This window comes from Oryzias melastigma, linkage group LG18, assembly GCF_002922805.2.
Source record: "Oryzias melastigma strain HK-1 linkage group LG18, ASM292280v2, whole genome shotgun sequence".
Classification (NCBI taxonomy): domain Eukaryota; kingdom Metazoa; phylum Chordata; class Actinopteri; order Beloniformes; family Adrianichthyidae; genus Oryzias; species Oryzias melastigma.
The window spans coordinates 11,596,092-11,614,085 of record NC_050529.1 but is presented as its reverse complement, the minus strand read 5'-3'; the positions used below and the strand labels follow the sequence as shown (position 1 = coordinate 11,614,085).

Genomic DNA, 17,994 nt, shown 5'->3' with positions numbered 1-17,994 from the left:
TACGGACATGCTATGGGCAACAGGTAGTAGCAACCAGTAAGTGAGACGCAGGCTTGTCATATGGATTGCTGTGAGTGCACCTAACCTTACCTACATTTATCAAACATACGACAATTTTATTTTCATGACATCCTTTGGGGTGGTTGTTTAAGACTTAATCAAACTATTAAGACACACCTTTACTCCTTTTAAGATGTCTATGATCTTCCACGAACCAAATCTGTCCAAGTGAACCCCCCTTTATTGGTGCATGTGACTAAGGCTTTCAGGAAATAATTTGGCATCAGTTAACGAAAAAATGAGTAGAGGTTTTTTTATATTATAAAGGAAAATGTAAAAAAATTTAGTGATGGTCTAAAGCACCAATTTACAAATGTGTCATTTTGTTGTAGGTTACCAGCTGACGTCTGCAGAGTGCTTTGATCTCAGGAGTGGCCGTGTGGTTGTTGACCAGTATTGCCTTTACTACCCTGAAAACGTCAAACCTTTACCGAAGTTACAAGAGTGCAATATGGAGCTCTGCCTAGACAGGTTGGCCATCAAAACTCAATAACTATTTCTTAATTTCAACAATTTTTGTAACTGGTTATTTTAACTTGTTTCAGCGACGGCTACAAAGAGATCATGCCGTACGATCTCTACCACCCTCTTCCTCGGTACGTTCTCCACAAGAGTGGCGATAAATAAAACCTATGGTACGGTTTCCATCTTATCTTCATGGTGTGCCTCCATCTTGTATCAGATGGGAGAGTAGCCCCTGGACAGCCTGCTCCACGTCTTGCGGTGGGGGGATTCAGAGTCGCTCAGTATCATGTGTGGAGGAAGACATGCAGGGAACCATAACCCCCACGGAGGAGTGGAAGTGCCTCTACGCCTCCAAAACGTCTATCCTCCAGCCATGCAACACGTTTGATTGCCCCTCCTGGATCGCACAAGAGTGGTCGCCTGTAAGTTTTTCTTTAGAAAATACTGAATGAATAGAAAGAGTTCCCTCCAAAAACCTACTCTACTATAGCCTATGGATTACTGATGAAAGAACCCAACTTTCTTTTATTCTTCTACCATTTTACTCAATTTAGGAATAAATGTCCAACTTTACTTCCTCACTGGAGGATTTTCACCTCGCCACCTTGTGAACAAGGGCACACCAAACCCCAGGGAAACCAAATTGTGACGCCCTCAAAACGCTGTGGCGCTGTTTGCTTAGCACATTCTTCCTCTCCCTTTAAAATGTTTGTTTTGGCTGAAGATGTGCAAACTTTCCTCCTGAGTAGAGTTAATGGGGTTCATTAAAGTCTTTACCTCCCTTGATTCACAGGCTAATACGCGATATCTCACAGGACAAGACATAGAAGTCCTTTTGTGGAAATAGGGTCATGCAGGTCAGTAAAGGTACAATGCTTGTCACCATCAGTGCACAGTGACGTGCGGACAAGGCCTGCGCTACAGAGTCGTTTTATGCATCGATCATCGCGGCGTCCATGCCGGAGGATGCAATCCCACCACCAAACCCCACATCAAGGAGGACTGTCTGGTCACTGTGCCCTGCTACAAGTCCATAGGTAAGTGTGACGACTATAAGCGTCTTGTCATCGAATCGAAAACACTCCTGTTCACTCCTTTTGTGCATTTGGCTTCAGATACGCTTCCCGTTGAGGCCAAACCTGCGTGGCACAAGCAGGCAATAGAGCTGGAGGAGGTGGTGACTGCGAGCGAGGAGCCAACGTGAGTACACGTCATGTGATCCACACCAATTCAAACTTGAAAGCTTTATCCTCCAGTTTCCCCAAACTAAGAGTTCTGAGGGGCTCTGTGGTGAACTATAAAAGCAGTTGGTGACCTTAGAAGTAAAATTTATGCAATAAAAGCCTCCCTTTACAGAAATACGACCACTCCTCGGGGTGGGGTAAAGAAGCAAATGTCATTTCCCAGTATACTGTTTCAAGAAGCACTTAAACAGATGGGTTAACATTGGGGGTGAAGTTTTAAGTCAGGATCCGGTGCTGCTTTTTTAAGGCCATTTGCTTTAAGGCAACATCAAAATAAACACCTTTTGGTTGCTACAACGCTGTTCGATCACTCATTTGGTGATAGTTTATCGCAGCTTTTCTTGAGCTACGTTCACACCGAACACAGTTCATGCGGCAGGGACGGCCAGTTTCAATGTTAGGTTACTGTTCAGACTCGATCAGAGGTCCTGTGCTGCGTTTTGGGCGTTAGGTGTGGTGCTTTGGCAGTAATGTGTTTAGGCAGCTTGGTGAAATTTCTGATATATGTATGTGTGGTTTAGCCCCCTCCGCACCACTTTTTGATATTTTGGGTGTCCCCAACTCGTTGTTTTTTGACTTGCTGTCTATTCTCATTAAATCACAGGTCCCTAACCCTTGGCACACCGTACCAAATGTCGTAATGGACACTGAACCGGTATTAGGTTAGGGTACTGGCACCAGGTAGCGAACCGGACCAGTACTGGTACCCTAACCCAGTACCGGTACCAGTCTGTGTCTTAAGGGTTGGTGACCCCTGATTAGTGTTAGTGGCCTAGTAGCAAACGGCCTTCGGACCGGTACTGGTTCGTGGCCCAGAGGTTGGTGACCCCTGATTTAAAGGGAACAGCCAGCACGCCAACAAATTACGAGTTGAGGAGACCCAAAACGTCAAAAAGTGAGGCAGAGGCGGCCCGAACCATACGTCCATATATGACAAATTGGGAGTGAGAATGTGTTGGAATATTTTGCTTAGCAAGTTTAAATATCTGAACTTTGGTAAAGAATTTGGGTCACCTCAACCAATCAGGGACTTAGCTTTGGCCTGTGACGTGTTGATGTAATCAGTTAGTGGAGTCCAAAATTAACATGGAGAAGGATCTGATTGTTCTCCTGAACTTTAAGATATTTCTCTCATTTCTAAAAAGACAATAACCTCATCATCTGTCTTCCATGCTTTGTAATTGAGGTATACAGTCAATGCTTCTAAATTGCAATGAGGCTAAAAACTTCGGACAGTAGCTCCTCCCACATTTGGCGAGTGCGTCAAGTTTTTGGATATATTTTTGGATAATCATCAAGCAGCAAACTTTACATGCTCATGCGTAAAAACACAACTTGAGGACATAGATTTGATGCATCAAAACAGAGGAGAGTGCAAACTTGACATGTGACATGCAAGCAGAAAAAAAGAAATAAAGTAAAAAAAAAAGATTTAGTTTTACAAGTTCTTGTCCCAAATTTCACTTGAGTAATAATGGCTGGTGTTCCCTGAAGGAGGACAACGTTTGGATGCTACAAACATTTTGCATAACTTGTGTTAGCGACCATGTTAGCCAGCTCAAAACATCTGTTAATCCGATTTATTGCCGGAGCAAAAGAGGGATAGAGAAGCTAATGCCAAAATATTAGATTTTTTAGTTGTTGTGTGTGTGTTTCTTTTCTCTGAAATACATAAATATCAGTGTATGATTTGACAAGCCAACTAAAATATTTGCACACCCCCATGTGGCCAGGTTATGGAAACGAGAAAGTTTTTAATGTGGGACTTTTTTCACCGGGAAGCCTTCCCACAGTACTGACTGTGCAGCTGCTCCAACTTTTAGACCCATTTATGCTTCACAACCGAAATAAAAAAAAGAATTTGAGTAAATAGAATACTTCTAGTGATGGAAGTTTAATTGACGTGATTAACATGGGGCCTTAGTGGATAGAAAAAAAACAATTTTTGTTTTCTGGCATGAATAAAAGCGGAGGTTGTTTTTGAACTGACAGATGTACTTTAACCGCGCATGAAGAAAAACATTTCTGCGGTCCCGCTTGTTGACTTTGTTGTTTCAGTTCCAAGGTCCTAACTAAGCAGTGATTCATTTGTTTGTTCAAATTACAATGAGTCCCTGAGCCTTCAGGCCTGGGCAAAGCTCTCGAAAAGGAGCAGGTGATCAAATATAAAATAAATAAATAAATATATATATCATATTAAATCTATTTTCCAGTTGCAGTGAACTGCATCTACGTAACACAATTTATTGCTTCACTGTTAAAAAACAGATGCAATTTAAAGAAGAGGGATTTGGGATGATGATGGGTGTTTGCTGCCGTGGTAACCAAGCCTTGTCTGGCTCCTCCCACTTGAGACACTTCAGGATCTGTTAGAAGCTGCTCAACACAGAAACTCACCAAAAACTCATGACGATTTACACTAAAACAAATTTTTAGGAATTATTGTTATCTTTTATACGTTTCTTCTTTAAGAGTTTTGTTAATCTCCGTTCACTCATTTACCTTAAAAATTCCATTCTGATCATCTTTTGATATATTGTAAAACTATGATTCTGCTGTTTTTATCCAAAATCTACCTGTGTCGTTTTCTAGGACATAGTTTCTGCAGAGCGACAGTGGCTCTTAAATAATTCATTTCTGAGTTGTGGGCGATACTGTTAGTGTAGACCAATCAGGGGCTTGGATTTGGTAGTGACAGATGGATGGCATCCTTTTTTATTGACGGAAGTGACAACTATTTAAAAAACTATCATAAAGGAGAAATTAATAATTGTGGTTTGTGCTCTGCTGGAACTGTATGACACAAAGTTTTTCATAGACTAAAGTCGAGTTGCCAAAGAAAAAAAGTCTGGATCAAGATTTGCTCCGGTTCGACATCTCACACCAAACCTCTTCCAACTGTAGATGAACGGCATGCGCTAGTACAATTTGTATAAGAACCCATGTTTAGCTCGCTCTTGAATGCACACTCCATTCCTGATGTGTCCTGAGAAGAAGAGCCAACTACTGAAATAAAAAAAAAAGATTTGAAATGCAATAAAAGCTCAAGCATATTTTGCTGCAGGGACTAATGATGTAATTGTTATTCCCACTCCTGCTATTCTGCACGTTAGAAACTCTTGGGGTATTTTGACCCTTTTTGCTTGCCATACACCTGCTACTCATTATAGAGTCCAGGAATCAGTGAGTAGTTCAAAGATGCTCGGAATTCTCACTTCCACTATAACAACAATCAAATAAAGTCTACTTAAAACACAAACATTGTTGGTCTAAAAGACTACAGCAGGACAAAAAATGAAGGGAAACTTAAAAAGGAAAAAAGCTCTTTTTGAGCAAGAAGCTCTGAGCCCGTTTCCTTCTTCAGGTACCCTCTGAGTACTCACTACAATTATGAGCTTTTTATTGAGGCGTCCTATAAAGCAGCATGGCGCTTTTATGTTGCAGTCAAACCAGGAGGAATGCTGCATGTGGGTCAAAGGCTGCTGTATAAGTGGTGCCTTTGGGATATAAAATAAAATAAGACCTTCTTTAAGATATAGATTAAAGGGTATATTTAAAAAAAGCAATTCCTTAATTGGCCCTAACGTTTAATAAACAAAACCTCAGAGGGGAAAGTTCTATATATTTTCAACCTCTAAAGTAAATAAACATTTAGAAAAAAAATTCCCTGTGGTTTAAAGATTTAAAGTTTTACACTTAAGTTATTCGGAAAAAGCAAAGCTTCATTAGAAACCGATTATTCACTCTTTGAAGGTGAAAGAACAAGACTCAGTAACTGAATAAATTGAGAACTCGGTGAACCCAGAAACTCGGGAATAAACCTCTGAGGCAAAAATGAGCAACCAAAAATGTCCTCCACAAAAAGCTGGTAGGTCAGATAAATACAAATACAGAAAGTCACTAAAACTGGTATTTACTAAGTAGAATCATAAACACGAATCCATCCTTTGAGTAAATGTATTAACATTAGAAAGCTGATTGCTGAATATTAGGCATTATTATTATTATTATGGAGTGTGGGAACAACTGTCACAATAAATTCATATTTGGGGTCAAGACTCCTGTTTTTTGTCTGTTAAATGCAGATTTCTTTTATTTTGAAATTGAAGGCTCTTTTTGTTTTTCCTGCCTGACCCTTGTCTGCAAAAAAAAAAATCCAAATACGTTCTAAGCAGGTGCTTTAAGAAAGCTGCAGGTGTATTCTTAACAGGAAATGTGTCATGTGTCCAGAATGAGTCAGAGAACTTTCAAAATAAAAGTTCCCTCAGAATCGGATTATAAATCAAACAAAAACATTGGTTGGTCATGTGTTTTTCTCTACGGCCTGGTACAAACTGTCCCACGGACCCAAGAGGACATGGCTGCAGACATCAACTTCCAGAACCAAAAGTTCTGGAGCAGTTTTTTGCTTTAATAAGAGTTTATTTTTAATAATTCTGAACACTTCTATGTTAGGATTGGGTTAATTATTAGGTTTATGGTAAATTGTATAATTTCTGCTTCTGGCAGCTGTTGTTAGCACTGGTACCGGTCCACAGCCTAGGTTTTAAGGAGCACTGCTTTAACTGAGACAATGTAATAAAAAATGTTCTCAACTTTCGTACTTTATTTTGACAAATACTTCCAGCTGAAGTTGACAGAAATAAATGTTAAGCCCTTTTTTCGGATGAGACCGTTTAAATAAATCCCTTCATTCCTCTTGTCGACTCTCTGCAGCTTCATTCCCGGTCCCTGGCAGCCCTGCAGTCGGACCTGTGGCGCCGGCACGCAGCAGCGAGCCGTCAAGTGTCAGGTGCTGCTGTCCTTCTCCCAGACTGTTGCTGATCTGCCCGATGATGAATGCGAGGGAGTCAAGCCCGCTTCCAGCCAGCCTTGCTACCGCACTCCCTGCCCTGGAGGAGAAAGCAAAGAGGAGGAGGAGGAGAAGAGGAGGGACTGGACGCCACAAAAGGAGGAACTTCACGACTGGGAGTACGAGGGATTTACGGAGTGTTCAGAAAGCTGCGGCGGAGGTATGGATGTAATGGATCTCTCTCACATGGAAAAGTGAGAATGCTAGTTATGGAACCTTTCAGGTTTTATTTGTGAGAATTTTAGCGACTTTTACGCTTTTATACTTCAAACTCGTCCAGATTTTTAGATTTATTATCCTGACGGGTTTAACGCAGATCTCCTTATGTTGTCCATTCCGGAAATGAATGATCGATTCAGCATATAAAATCACAAATACATCTCTTGTCATTTAACTTATTCACACGTTTTACCTGAAATAATTTTGGTGAAGAATGTATTTATTTTACCACTTAATGAGTATTTTTCGCTGGATTTTCTCCTCAGGATGCAGGAAATGTCTTTTTCTACCTCCATTAACGTTATATTTGTGCAGGTGCCTCAACAGTAAATATAAATAAAGATTTTTCACTTAAATTAGGAAAACTTTAATTCCTAATTTTCCTGTAATATGTCATTAAAAAAACATTTAGTTACGTCAAACCCCTCCACAGACGGTGTTTAGTCCCATCTTTAGATAAAAGGCAGATTAAAGCTGCATCTATGTTTCCATGTGTAACTCTAAAAGTCCTACATCGTAGTAGCAGTGAAAGCTGTGCCAGGCAGAGACGACTCCCCTAAACTCCCTTGTCTGCACACGCTGAAGTCCTCTGGAACCCCCCCACTCCTCTCACATTCAACCCTGACTGTGAGTCTTTGTGCTGATTTTTGCACAGGAGCTCATTTGTTTGATACCTCTGCATGTAGGTGGAGCCCTTTGTTCCCGGGAGAGAAGTGAAAAAGCTCTCATTCACACAGGTCATGAATGCAACACTCATGTCACGACGGCTGCTCAGCACCGGGGTTTTCCCCCCACTCTTCATTTGATTAGGATGCGCTGAAATAGAAACACCTTAAAACAAGTCTCTGTGCTGTTGATCTCTAGGGGTCCAAGAAGCCGTGGTGAAGTGCCTGAACAAGCAGACCGGGGAAGCAGCAGAGCACGGTCTGTGTGTGAGCTCCCGCCGCCCCCCGCAGCTGCTCCAGGACTGCCAAACCCAGGCCTGCCCGCCCAGGTACAGCAGCAGACCCTCATCCCCACTAAACTCATCAATGCAGTATCAATACACCTAAAAGTAGTGAAGAAAACCAGCATGTTGTTTAACGTGTTGTGCGGTGCACCACACACGCCGTCAGCGTACGACCGCTCACTCTTGTCAGCAAACCCAGCTTGGTCTCGGCTGTTTTTCCAGGCCGACTCTTGTTTTGACGCACAACAAGTGCTGTCCTGGCCTTGTTTCCTTTGGCCCTCGGCTGCTTCCCCGAGGCCTCCTCACTCTCTCATATTAAGCTTCTCTCTTTGGACGCCCTTTCCGCCGCAGGGAAGCGGCCCTAATATTTAGCTGGTCCCGAACAGACTTAATTACCAGCCCCTGAGCTCTTAGGTAAATATTGGAGATATTACTTAATGTGTCAAACCAAATGTTGGAGTGATCTCCGCTGTGGATGTAAATATGTCTGTTAGGATTAGGGGAAATGCAGTGAAAGAGGGTCTTTATTTATTAAAGACACAGTTTACATGGTTTTAGTAAAAACTGGGAGCTAACACATGTGACCACTGAGGAGGTTCTCCAGAAAACTCTTGGAGGTGCTGTTTAAAAATTAATAACCCAAAAGAGATACAGCAATTTACTTTCTCCACAATTAGCTTCAAACCTCATATTATTGGTCACAGTTTTGTTTCTGTTTAATTCATGATTTGTGTATTATAAAATAGTGACATTCATTTATTCAAAAATTATTTTTAAATTTTCCAATAAGCAAGTAACAATGAAGAAAAACTTTTCCTGGTGTGACGAAGTAAAACAATATTACAGTATTCCGCCCCACATTTGGGAATCAGCCCAACCCAGGTTTAATCCTGGAGATTGAACCAGCAAACCTGCTGCCTCATAGTGAAACATTTGGTTTCCACAGGTGGAAAACAGGAGAGTGGAGTTCTTGCTCTGCAACCTGTGGGGTTGGTCTGATGACCCGCACTGTGGCGTGCACCCATCGACCGTTTGCCGACTCCAACCGCACGGTGATTCTCGGGGAAGAGGATTGTCACCCCCCCAAGCCCAGTCCTGTCCAAGCCTGCAATCGCTTTGATTGTCCTCCTCTGTGGGACCTGCACCCTTGGGGACAGGTAGATTGACTCAAGTTGGAGGTTCCGTATAGTTTGAAAAGTTCTATCATTTTTATGTCTTGTGTTCTCTGCAGTGCTCCCAGAGTTGTGGCGGTGGGGTGCAGAGGAGGCGCGTGCTGTGCAAACAGCGGCTGGCGGATGGCAGCGTCCTTGAGCTGCCCGACTCCTTCTGTCCCTCCCGGAGGCCTCTGAGCCAGCAGCAATGTGGTAAAAAGGACTGTCCTCCTCACTGGATCACTACTGACTGGTCTCAGGTAGTTGTTTTCTTCTGTTTTTCTTCAGCTTATGGACTAAGCTGAATTAAATTAATCAACATATCAATGTGGGACACCTGTGCACTAGTCATACTCTCTAAGAAGCATATTAATGTGGCACACCTGTGCAATAATCATGCTGTCTAATAAGCATATTAATGTGGCACACCTGTGCAATAATCATGCTGTCTAATAAGCATATTAATGTGGCACACCTGTGCAATAATCACGCTGTCATTAAGCATCTTGATTATGGCACACCTGTGAGGTTGAATGGATTATCTTAACAGAGAAGTGCTCACTATTGCAGATTTAAACAGATTTTTCAACAATATTTGAGAGAATATGTTATTTTGTGCATACAGAAAGTGTTTCAGATTTTTAAGTTTTAAGTTCATAACAAATTGGAGCAAAAACAAGTGTTGCGTTTTTATTTTTTGTTGTGCGTAAATAAAGGTTTGCTAAACTCAACGCTACTTATTCTCATGTTTGTGCAGTGTTCAGTGACTTGTGGACATGGCATTCAGGCTCTACAAGCAGTCTGTAGGAAACAGGGAGCCAATGGACACTATTTGACCGTAGACCTCAAGAACTGTTCCAAGTTGGCCAAGCCCTCCAGATTCCGACCCTGTTTTCCTGGGAATTGTGAAGGTAAAAGGAGCTTTGGTGATGTTTGTCATGTCTAACAGAAAAGGCTTTCCATAAATACTATAAACAAATTTAGTTGCAGACTCACTGAGGCCGAATCCCATCCAGCTCCCCTTGAAGAAGGTGTACATCCAGTGGAGGAAGACTAAAAGGGTGCACCTGGTGGTTGGAGGTTATGCCTACCTTCTGCCTTGGACAACTTTAGTCCTTCGCTGCCCATCGGGAAGCTTCCGCAAAGGTCACATTCGATGGCTGAAGGATGGGAAGCCTTTGGTGAATCTGTCCGTCACTTCCCAGGGATACATGAAGATCCAGCAGGTTCAACCGTCTGATGCGGGGGTGTACACGTGTGTCACAGGTCAGGCTCAGGAACATTTCGCTCTACTGATAATCGGCAGCAAACAGAAGCTTTTCGCTCCAGAGTCTTTGCTGGTCGAAAGTAGTAAAAATTGGCGTCCAGCATCACCAAGAGGAGGTCCTCAGGAGCTACCGGTCTCCCTAAATACATATGACAACCTGGTAGGCCTTCTGCTTGGACTTAAAAGCTCTTTCCAAAATGAGAAATACCTTGCGAGCAAGCCCCACTGGAGTCAGATGAACAGATCAACAGATGGAAGAAGCTCAGAGTTTTCCATCCCAGTGTTGCTCACGGCTGATATCCAGAGGCTGGATGAGGTCATCTCTGAAGGCCTCAGAGGAGCTCAAGCAGAACGGCTCGTCGCTCAGCTGCTAAACGAGCTCATCACCACTCAAGGAGACACCAATGAGTCCAGCTTGCACCCTACGGAAAGAGCGGCATCTTCCACTGAAGGACCACTCGATAACAAACCCAACATCAAAGCCCACACGTCCAGAGCTAAAAGCCCGGTGATAATCCAGAGGTCGAAGAAGGTCGGCTCGTCTCCCGCGTCTGAATCTGTCGTGTATTTGGGAGCACCGGTCGTGCTGCAGAAAGCTGTCGCTACTTTGGAGTTAAGGTGCGAGGCTCTGGGGGAACCCCACCCATCCGTGACATGGAGTAAAAATGGAAAAGAGGTGCAGCTGAGCAGCAGGTAGATAATGCAGTTTGACCTCCAAAGCTAATTCATAATAAATCAGCTGACGAGGATTTGGTCTTTGTGTTGGTAGAGTAGACCTGTTACCCAGCGGGACGCTGAGGATCCAGTCCCCTGGCAAAGGAGACGAGGGTCTGTACACCTGCACAGCCAGAAACTATCTTGGAAGCGCATCTCTCTCATCCTACCTGCAGATAACAAGTAAGGAGCCAAAACTTTTCCCTATTAAACACCGATAAAAATTGTGTTTTTAATGTTTTTGTTACATTTTTCTCATGATAGAGGACAAAAAAATGTCAGCTTAAAGTAGTATCTGTGTGTTTCTNNAAAAAAAAAAAAAAAAAAAAACGTTGAAAAAAGATCATATTTGGATCGTCAGTCAATCAGTAACATCCCATAATACATATCTTTTACAGTTTCTTTTTTATTTTTATTTCTGGAAATTACTTTTTGTTTTCTAAAACATTTCTTTTTTATTTTGTTTCTTTTCTTTTGGCTGATTTGTAGATGTGATTTGCCCTTCAGGGCCACCGTAGTTTTGAGCAAGTGCTCTGGAAATAAAAAGGAAAAATCTGCTTGGCTTATTCCAAAAATTGAAGATGAGTTTTTTGTGACTTATACATTCTGGTGGTAAAAACATCTGAGCTTTCTCAGAAACAGACAGGCAGAAGAGCACAGCGCACATGTTCCACCTCGCTCTGGATCCGCCTGAGTCAGTGACGGGGAATGTCCGGCGCTCGTCACAGCTCTGAGCGGCGCTGACCTTCGTCTCCGTGAAGCGTGATCGCTCACCAGATTGCTGTGTTGTCATCAAAGCGCCGCCGTTTGTGGGCTTCCTGATGCTGTTGCACTTTTCCTTCCCATACGGCAACAATTAGAGGTTCCAGGCAACGTTTCAAAGGAGATTAACTGAGCGCGCTCAGTTTGGCTAATCTAAACAGAAAGGATAAGGAGTCTGAAAAAGTCCTAACTGTATTTTCCTATGTTTTAGGTTCAAGTTATGGGTTGTTGAATACTTTAAATACTTAGAAGTAGGGAGAAAAAAGGGGAATAAATACATATAAAGGTTTAATTTAAATTTTAGCCTAAAAGAATGATTGATTTTAGGATTTTCTTTGCATTGCTCATGGTTTTTCTTTTAAATCCTGGATCTTTAAGTTGTGCGTTTGATTTCCAGGTGGAAAAGGAAAAAGCTGTGTCCACAGCAACAGGACGGGAGGATCTTGTTCAGAGAGGAGTAACAGCAGCCAGTCAGCAGAGCTTTGCGCAGGACAAGGCTGCCACCTCAGGTCTGCCGCCACTACTACACCCTTTTCTTTCATTTCATGTAAAAACTGCTTCACATTTGCTGACTCTGCTTGGGGTTTGCTCAGGTGGCGTCTGGACGCTTGGTCGTCTTGCTCCGCCTCCTGTGGAGGTGGATCCCAAACCAGGAGGCTCCGCTGCTTGAAGGGTCCCGTGGGGCGTTCGAGGGAAGTGGAGGTCCGGCAGTGCCTTTTGACGGGAAGGAGACCCGCTAATACGAGGCTGTGCAACGTGGTTCCCTGTGCCAGATGGGCAACCACGTCCTGGGGTTTGGTGAGTCCACTTCCACTTGAGATTTTTTTGTTTATCTTTTGATCTATTGGAAAAGCGTTCCCAATGTTGGGACAGTTTCTGCCCCTGATTCACTATGATTATGATGAATAGAGAAAAACTCGGAAATGCTACAATTTTCTTTATAAATGTCAGAAAAAGCAGAAAAAGGTCACAAGAACATTTACCAAAGCAAAAAAAAAAAACACGTCTTTTTCATCTTTATTATTTATTTATTTTTATCTCATTTGCTGTTCAGTGTCATGGACAGTGTGTGGGTCCCAGTTTGGCGACGCAGCATCGACACGTTTACTGCCAAAACACAAACGGCACCAAGGTTTCCTCCAGGATGTGCAGTGCGTTCAGGAGGTGGGTTTCTGACCATACACGGATATTTTTAAGTGAATTTCTAGTAAAGTCTCTCTTGTCTGCCTCTGTAGGCCGAGTTCTGTGAAGAACTGTTCCACAGAAGCGTGCGCACTCCGCTGGCATGTCGGTGCGTGGACACAGTGCACTGCCACCTGTGGGAGACATGGTTTCCAGTCACGCCTAGTGACCTGCAAACACCACCGCACCGGCAAGACCGCACGGGAACACCACTGCATGTGGAGGCCTCGGCCTCCCAGCTGGCAGCGCTGCAATATTCTGTCCTGCAGTAGAAGTAAGCCAGCTAAAGCAACTGTTTTCAGGCCATGAACCTGTTCAATGTCAGATAAAACAATATTTTCATGGCCCATCCTGTATGAGGTGTGCAATATTTTTTTTTTACATTAAATTATACATATATGATACAATATTATATATTATTGAGCCTTGTACAGGCTGGTCTGTGATGTCTGATGTTAAATCTGTCCACGGCCTGAAAAATGTTAGACATTATTTTTTAAAGATGTTTTAATTACATTCACTGTTACTGTACAGTATTAAAGTGCTTTGCTGATATCTGCAGAAACACAAAAACAGAGGATTAAGACGGAAAAAAAAAATCAAGTGATTTAAAACATAAATAGAAAGGAAAAATATTAATTAATCAAATGTAAAAAATAAGAAATATTACATTAATAATCAAAATAATTGATGAATTTAGTCAAATACAAAAAAGGAAAAAAAAATTCTCCCAAAAAACTGTAACAGAAGAATTTCTTCAATTATAAAATTGTGATCTTACCATAAGAGCTATTTTCCTAGTTATGCGTTATAGCACTCATTTTTGCGTATTTTTGCTCCGTTGTCTGTATTAATTTTCTACTTGAAGATTTGAATCTCAAAGCTAACGAGTTCTGAAATTTTATTTTGTCCGTGGCATACAGATTTCTCCAAAATCTCAAAAGTATTAATATTACACTCAACTTTATCTGTTTTCACAACTAAAAAATGTTTCATTTTATATTGATACAAGTATTGCCAAATGAAGTATCGTTGAATCGATATTTCTTTAAACTATAAAGCATGAAAAAGTACATTTGTTCCATTTTTATAATAAAAAATGAATGCTCCGGTGTTTATCAAACTCTTAGTTTTGATGTCATAAATATAAAGGTCGTATTTCCACACACCAGTATGAAATGGATTTTTTTTTTAGGTGATTAAAAGCTGAATTAGAAGGTAGGTGGATGGATTTCCCCACTGACTTCTGTGCAATAAATTTCTACAACTCCTAAAATGAAATAGTAAAACATCATCAAACACTGATGTTTACAATAGTAAATGAGGACATGTCAATACTACAGTGTTCCCGTCTTTACCCTGAAGTTGAAAACTGGAATTTCTCCACTGTCATTGTAGCGGGAGAGTGTCAAGACAGCACCCGGTACTGTGAGAAGGTCCGTCAGCTGGAGCTCTGCCCGCTGCCCCAGTTTAAGCGGCGCTGTTGTGTGTCGTGCCGAAACACCTGAGGCGGCGGCGGCGGCGGCATGGGAATGTACACGAGTCCTGGACTGTTTAGGGAAGACTCTAAAGCTTCGTCCTCTCCTGTCCTCACTGAGTCTGGGATGGATGAGTGTGGAGGAACGTTTGAATGTTTTCCTTTTTCTCATAACCAAAGTGGTTTTGACGTTCCCCTTTTTTTGCCAGTGTAAGACTGCAAAACAGGTTTTCTTCCTTGAGAGCACCAAAAAAATGAAGAACTTGCTGTTTTGTTCTCATTGTTCTAACATTTAAAAATCTTCCCTTTCAAAATAAAAGAAAAAAAAGTGAAACTTCCGAAAGGGGAAGTGACATATCAACAGCTGGCCCGCCAACGTGGATGATATCACGAATAGTTTTAGGGTTTTTTTCTGGGGCAGCAGTGAATAACAGACCGGAAAACACCTTAAGTTGTGGTTTCACTATTAAAAAATAATCTTTCAGCTGCTCTTCGTGTATAAGCAAAACCTTACGTTTTTACACCCTTTCTGAAACATTTAGCCATTAACATCCTCCATCAGTCTTAAGCTACGTTCACACCGAGGAAGTGATGCGCGTTCAAGAACACGCTAAAATTATACGTAGTCCATGGTGTTCACACTGGACAAGCAGGGATTGGCTCCTTTTTCTTTTTCTACTGTTAACTAGCGGATGACCGCCACCTAAAGTTGGAAGAAGCTTAGTGCAAATCTTCCAAATCTCACTATAGGCTTTTTTTTCCGCAGCTCTATTCCAATACATAAAAGATTTGGTTCGAATTTGGCCAGACACAAACTGCAATTATTAATGTTTCCTCCATGATCAGTTTTCTAGTGGTTGGTACTATCGTCGCCATCTTTATGGCTCCACCAAATCCAAGTCCCTGATTGGTCAAAAACCAACTCGTTTAACTTTCAACGCTCATTCATTGTTTTGAGTCTCAAAACGTTGGTAAAAACTTGCGTACCAACACAAGAATGCGAGAAACTGCCATTTACTCGTGTTTACACAGATTTTTCATTCACAGTTGCCACTTTAACTCGTGTTGCCGAGGCCGGTGTGAACCTAGCTTAACACGCTCATGATTTCAGAGACATTTTTCTAACTTGATCCACCTTACACTCATGATTCTGTGAAAGAAAATTTAATTTTGGGAAAACCACTGGACTTCACTTAAATTCAGCGACACAAACTCTCCATATTTGTTGAGAAAAGCAACACAATGCTGCTGAAGAAGTGAAAAGATTGGACCCAAATATTCCGATTTAGCGCGAAGTGAATCTCAGTCCAAGTTAGAATTAATGTTGGATTTACACTGGTCCGTCTGCGCTACGTCATAGGCACGTCACCTTAAATATAAAATATAAAAGGCTTTTATTTTGAAATGCGAACCTATTTCCTGTTTATCCGGCTTTTTGCAGCAAAATTGAAGCGTTGGGGAACGACGTAGATATGACGAAGGCAATGTTTTTTGGTCAATGCAACGAGCGTGTACCTTAGACGGACCCGTGGAAATCCACCTTAATCGTAGGCAGAATTGCAGCTTTTGAACAAGAATAGGTGTGAATGGGGTTGCACTACTGGTAAAGTTGTGTGGGGAAAAAAAAACTTTTTTTGCACTCAAACTCATCAAAGCTTTGTTAAAAACACAGCTTGCTGAGGTTATTTTAATAGTTTTGTGACTTTTATATAAATATAAATATCTGTTTAACCACTTTGTGTTGAAGCTTCCCGTTGTTCCCCATCATTCTGTGGAGCTCTTCTGTAATGTGTTTTCTAACCTGGCTCTTTGCTCACACGGTGTTTTACACCAAAGGGAACTTTTACTGATGAGTCGGCGTTCCGTCATCGGTCGAGCGGGGTTTTGCACTTTTACCCTCACCGTGTCCTGGGTCATCATCTGGAGTATTTTAGCAGGAAAGATGGATTGGGGTGTTGATACTTGCTTTTAAACTTGTGTAGATATTTTTTTATGTTACTATTTATTTTTATGACTTTTTTTGTGCATAGCTGTGTAAATAGTAGCTGGGATAGGGTTTGAAGCATTTATGTCCCTGAAGCTCTTTGTGTGTTTTGAAGTGTGTTGCTCTCTCCTTTGTTCAAAAAATAAACACATTCCTTTTTTTGTTCTTACTTACTGGTTGTTGTGTTTTTTTTTTTGTTTTATTGGTTTGTTTTCATTTTTTTTTTCATTCCTGGATCATCAACTCATTTCAGCGTTGCGCTGTCATGACATGTTCCACGATTAGATAAAGGTTCAGTCACTTCCTCTTTCTGTGTTTAAATCCATTCTGTTTTTCTAACTGAAAAGGGAAATGCCTCCACAAAAAGCTCAAGCTGGAGGAAGAGTCTTAATCTCTACAAGTCCGACTGCAGCCGATTTTCTTTATTTTGACTGTCGTTTGAAATGAAAGATGTTGGAAAAGGATGTTCATAACTCCTGTTTGACAACGATAAAAGGGCTGAGAGTCTCCCTCGTGAATGAACTGGAGGAGCAGATCGACTCTCTGCTGGAGGTTTTGGTGTTTCGGAAGGTGTTCAATCGAGATGACCGTGAGGACGTGTTGGCTCAGCCGGGACCCCGAAGGAGAGTCAGGAAGGTGTTGGATATTCTGGAGTGCAAAGGCGAGGAGGCGGCACAGCTTTTTCTCTCCATCAGATGTCATCACCAGGTTTTTAGCAAAACCAAAGCAGCAGGGCTGCAGGGTTTAGGTACGCGGCACCACACTCTGACATGCAGTTTTTTTTATTTACTCACTACACTCATGGTGAAAACTTTACTTTATGTTAGAAACTTTCAGCTCCGGAGCCACATTTAACTCTTTTACTCATTTGTTGTGTCTCTCTGGTTAAAGAATAGCAAGTTTTTATTTTTTAAAGTACTAAAAAAAATTTAAAAAGGGTAGAGTAACGTATCACTGACTACAGTACCCATAATGCTCCAATAAACAAGTTGGACTAAAACATTTTGACAGAATTTTCCAATAATGGTGAAGCACTTAAAATTAATTGGAGGTCAGTAGGCACAACCAGACTTCCGGTGCACTGGATAATAAGACAACTTTTCTATTTGTGGGCCTTAATGTTTGAAAAATACTGTAAGGATCACTTAATTAGCTCCGCTAATTCAAAATGTACAAATTTCTGACTGAAATGCATCACAAATTGTAATATATATATATATATATATATATATATTTTTATCTATCATCGCTCACAACACATGACTTACTACTATTTTTGTTGTACTAAGATGATTTTGTGACACAGGGTCTTTTATTTTGAAAGGAAGCCTGGTGAACCTCTGTCAAAAGTTATTTCATATTTAAACAAAAAAATGTTTTCTTTATGCAAAAAAAAACAACATTGTATTTGCATTTATCGTAGTAGCAATAAAAAGCAAATCAGTGTCTTAATTTCATAATGGCTCTTTAAGACAACTGTGGTAGAAGATTTATCGCTTTCATTGGTTCGAAAATAACTTATCCTGTTATATTACAACTGAAAAGGCGAGTTTAGTTAAAAAAAAATACTTGTTTTGTTCAAAAACTTTAAAAATTTGTTTTTTTTTTTAATCAAAATAAATGTAGTCCCACTACGTCTAGTTTCTATGTCACAAATAGGCTTTTTTT

The 17,994-nt window shown here is 41.2% G+C and overlaps 1 protein-coding gene across 2 annotated transcripts in view; it reads left to right on the top strand.

Annotated features, from left to right (window-relative positions):
* Window positions 1-16,495, top strand: part of adamtsl3 (ADAMTS-like 3) — a 112,572-nt gene extending 96,077 nt beyond the window's left edge. For both annotated transcript variants that reach the window (XM_024288323.2, XM_024288324.2), the window contains 17 exons: window positions 393-531; window positions 606-656; window positions 743-947; window positions 1,415-1,562; window positions 1,641-1,725; window positions 6,486-6,781; window positions 7,705-7,834; window positions 8,736-8,946; window positions 9,021-9,200; window positions 9,698-9,851; window positions 9,925-10,900; window positions 10,977-11,104; window positions 12,081-12,192; window positions 12,277-12,481; window positions 12,738-12,847; window positions 12,919-13,139; window positions 14,264-16,495. In XM_024288323.2, the coding sequence (XP_024144091.1) occupies window positions 393-531; window positions 606-656; window positions 743-947; window positions 1,415-1,562; window positions 1,641-1,725; window positions 6,486-6,781; window positions 7,705-7,834; window positions 8,736-8,946; window positions 9,021-9,200; window positions 9,698-9,851; window positions 9,925-10,900; window positions 10,977-11,104; window positions 12,081-12,192; window positions 12,277-12,481; window positions 12,738-12,847; window positions 12,919-13,139; window positions 14,264-14,373 (3,461 nt within the window). In that variant the 3' untranslated portion in view covers window positions 14,374-16,495. The remainder of the gene's footprint in view (window positions 1-392; window positions 532-605; window positions 657-742; window positions 948-1,414; window positions 1,563-1,640; window positions 1,726-6,485; window positions 6,782-7,704; window positions 7,835-8,735; window positions 8,947-9,020; window positions 9,201-9,697; window positions 9,852-9,924; window positions 10,901-10,976; window positions 11,105-12,080; window positions 12,193-12,276; window positions 12,482-12,737; window positions 12,848-12,918; window positions 13,140-14,263) is intronic.
* Window positions 16,496-17,994: the final 1,499 nt, after the last annotated feature.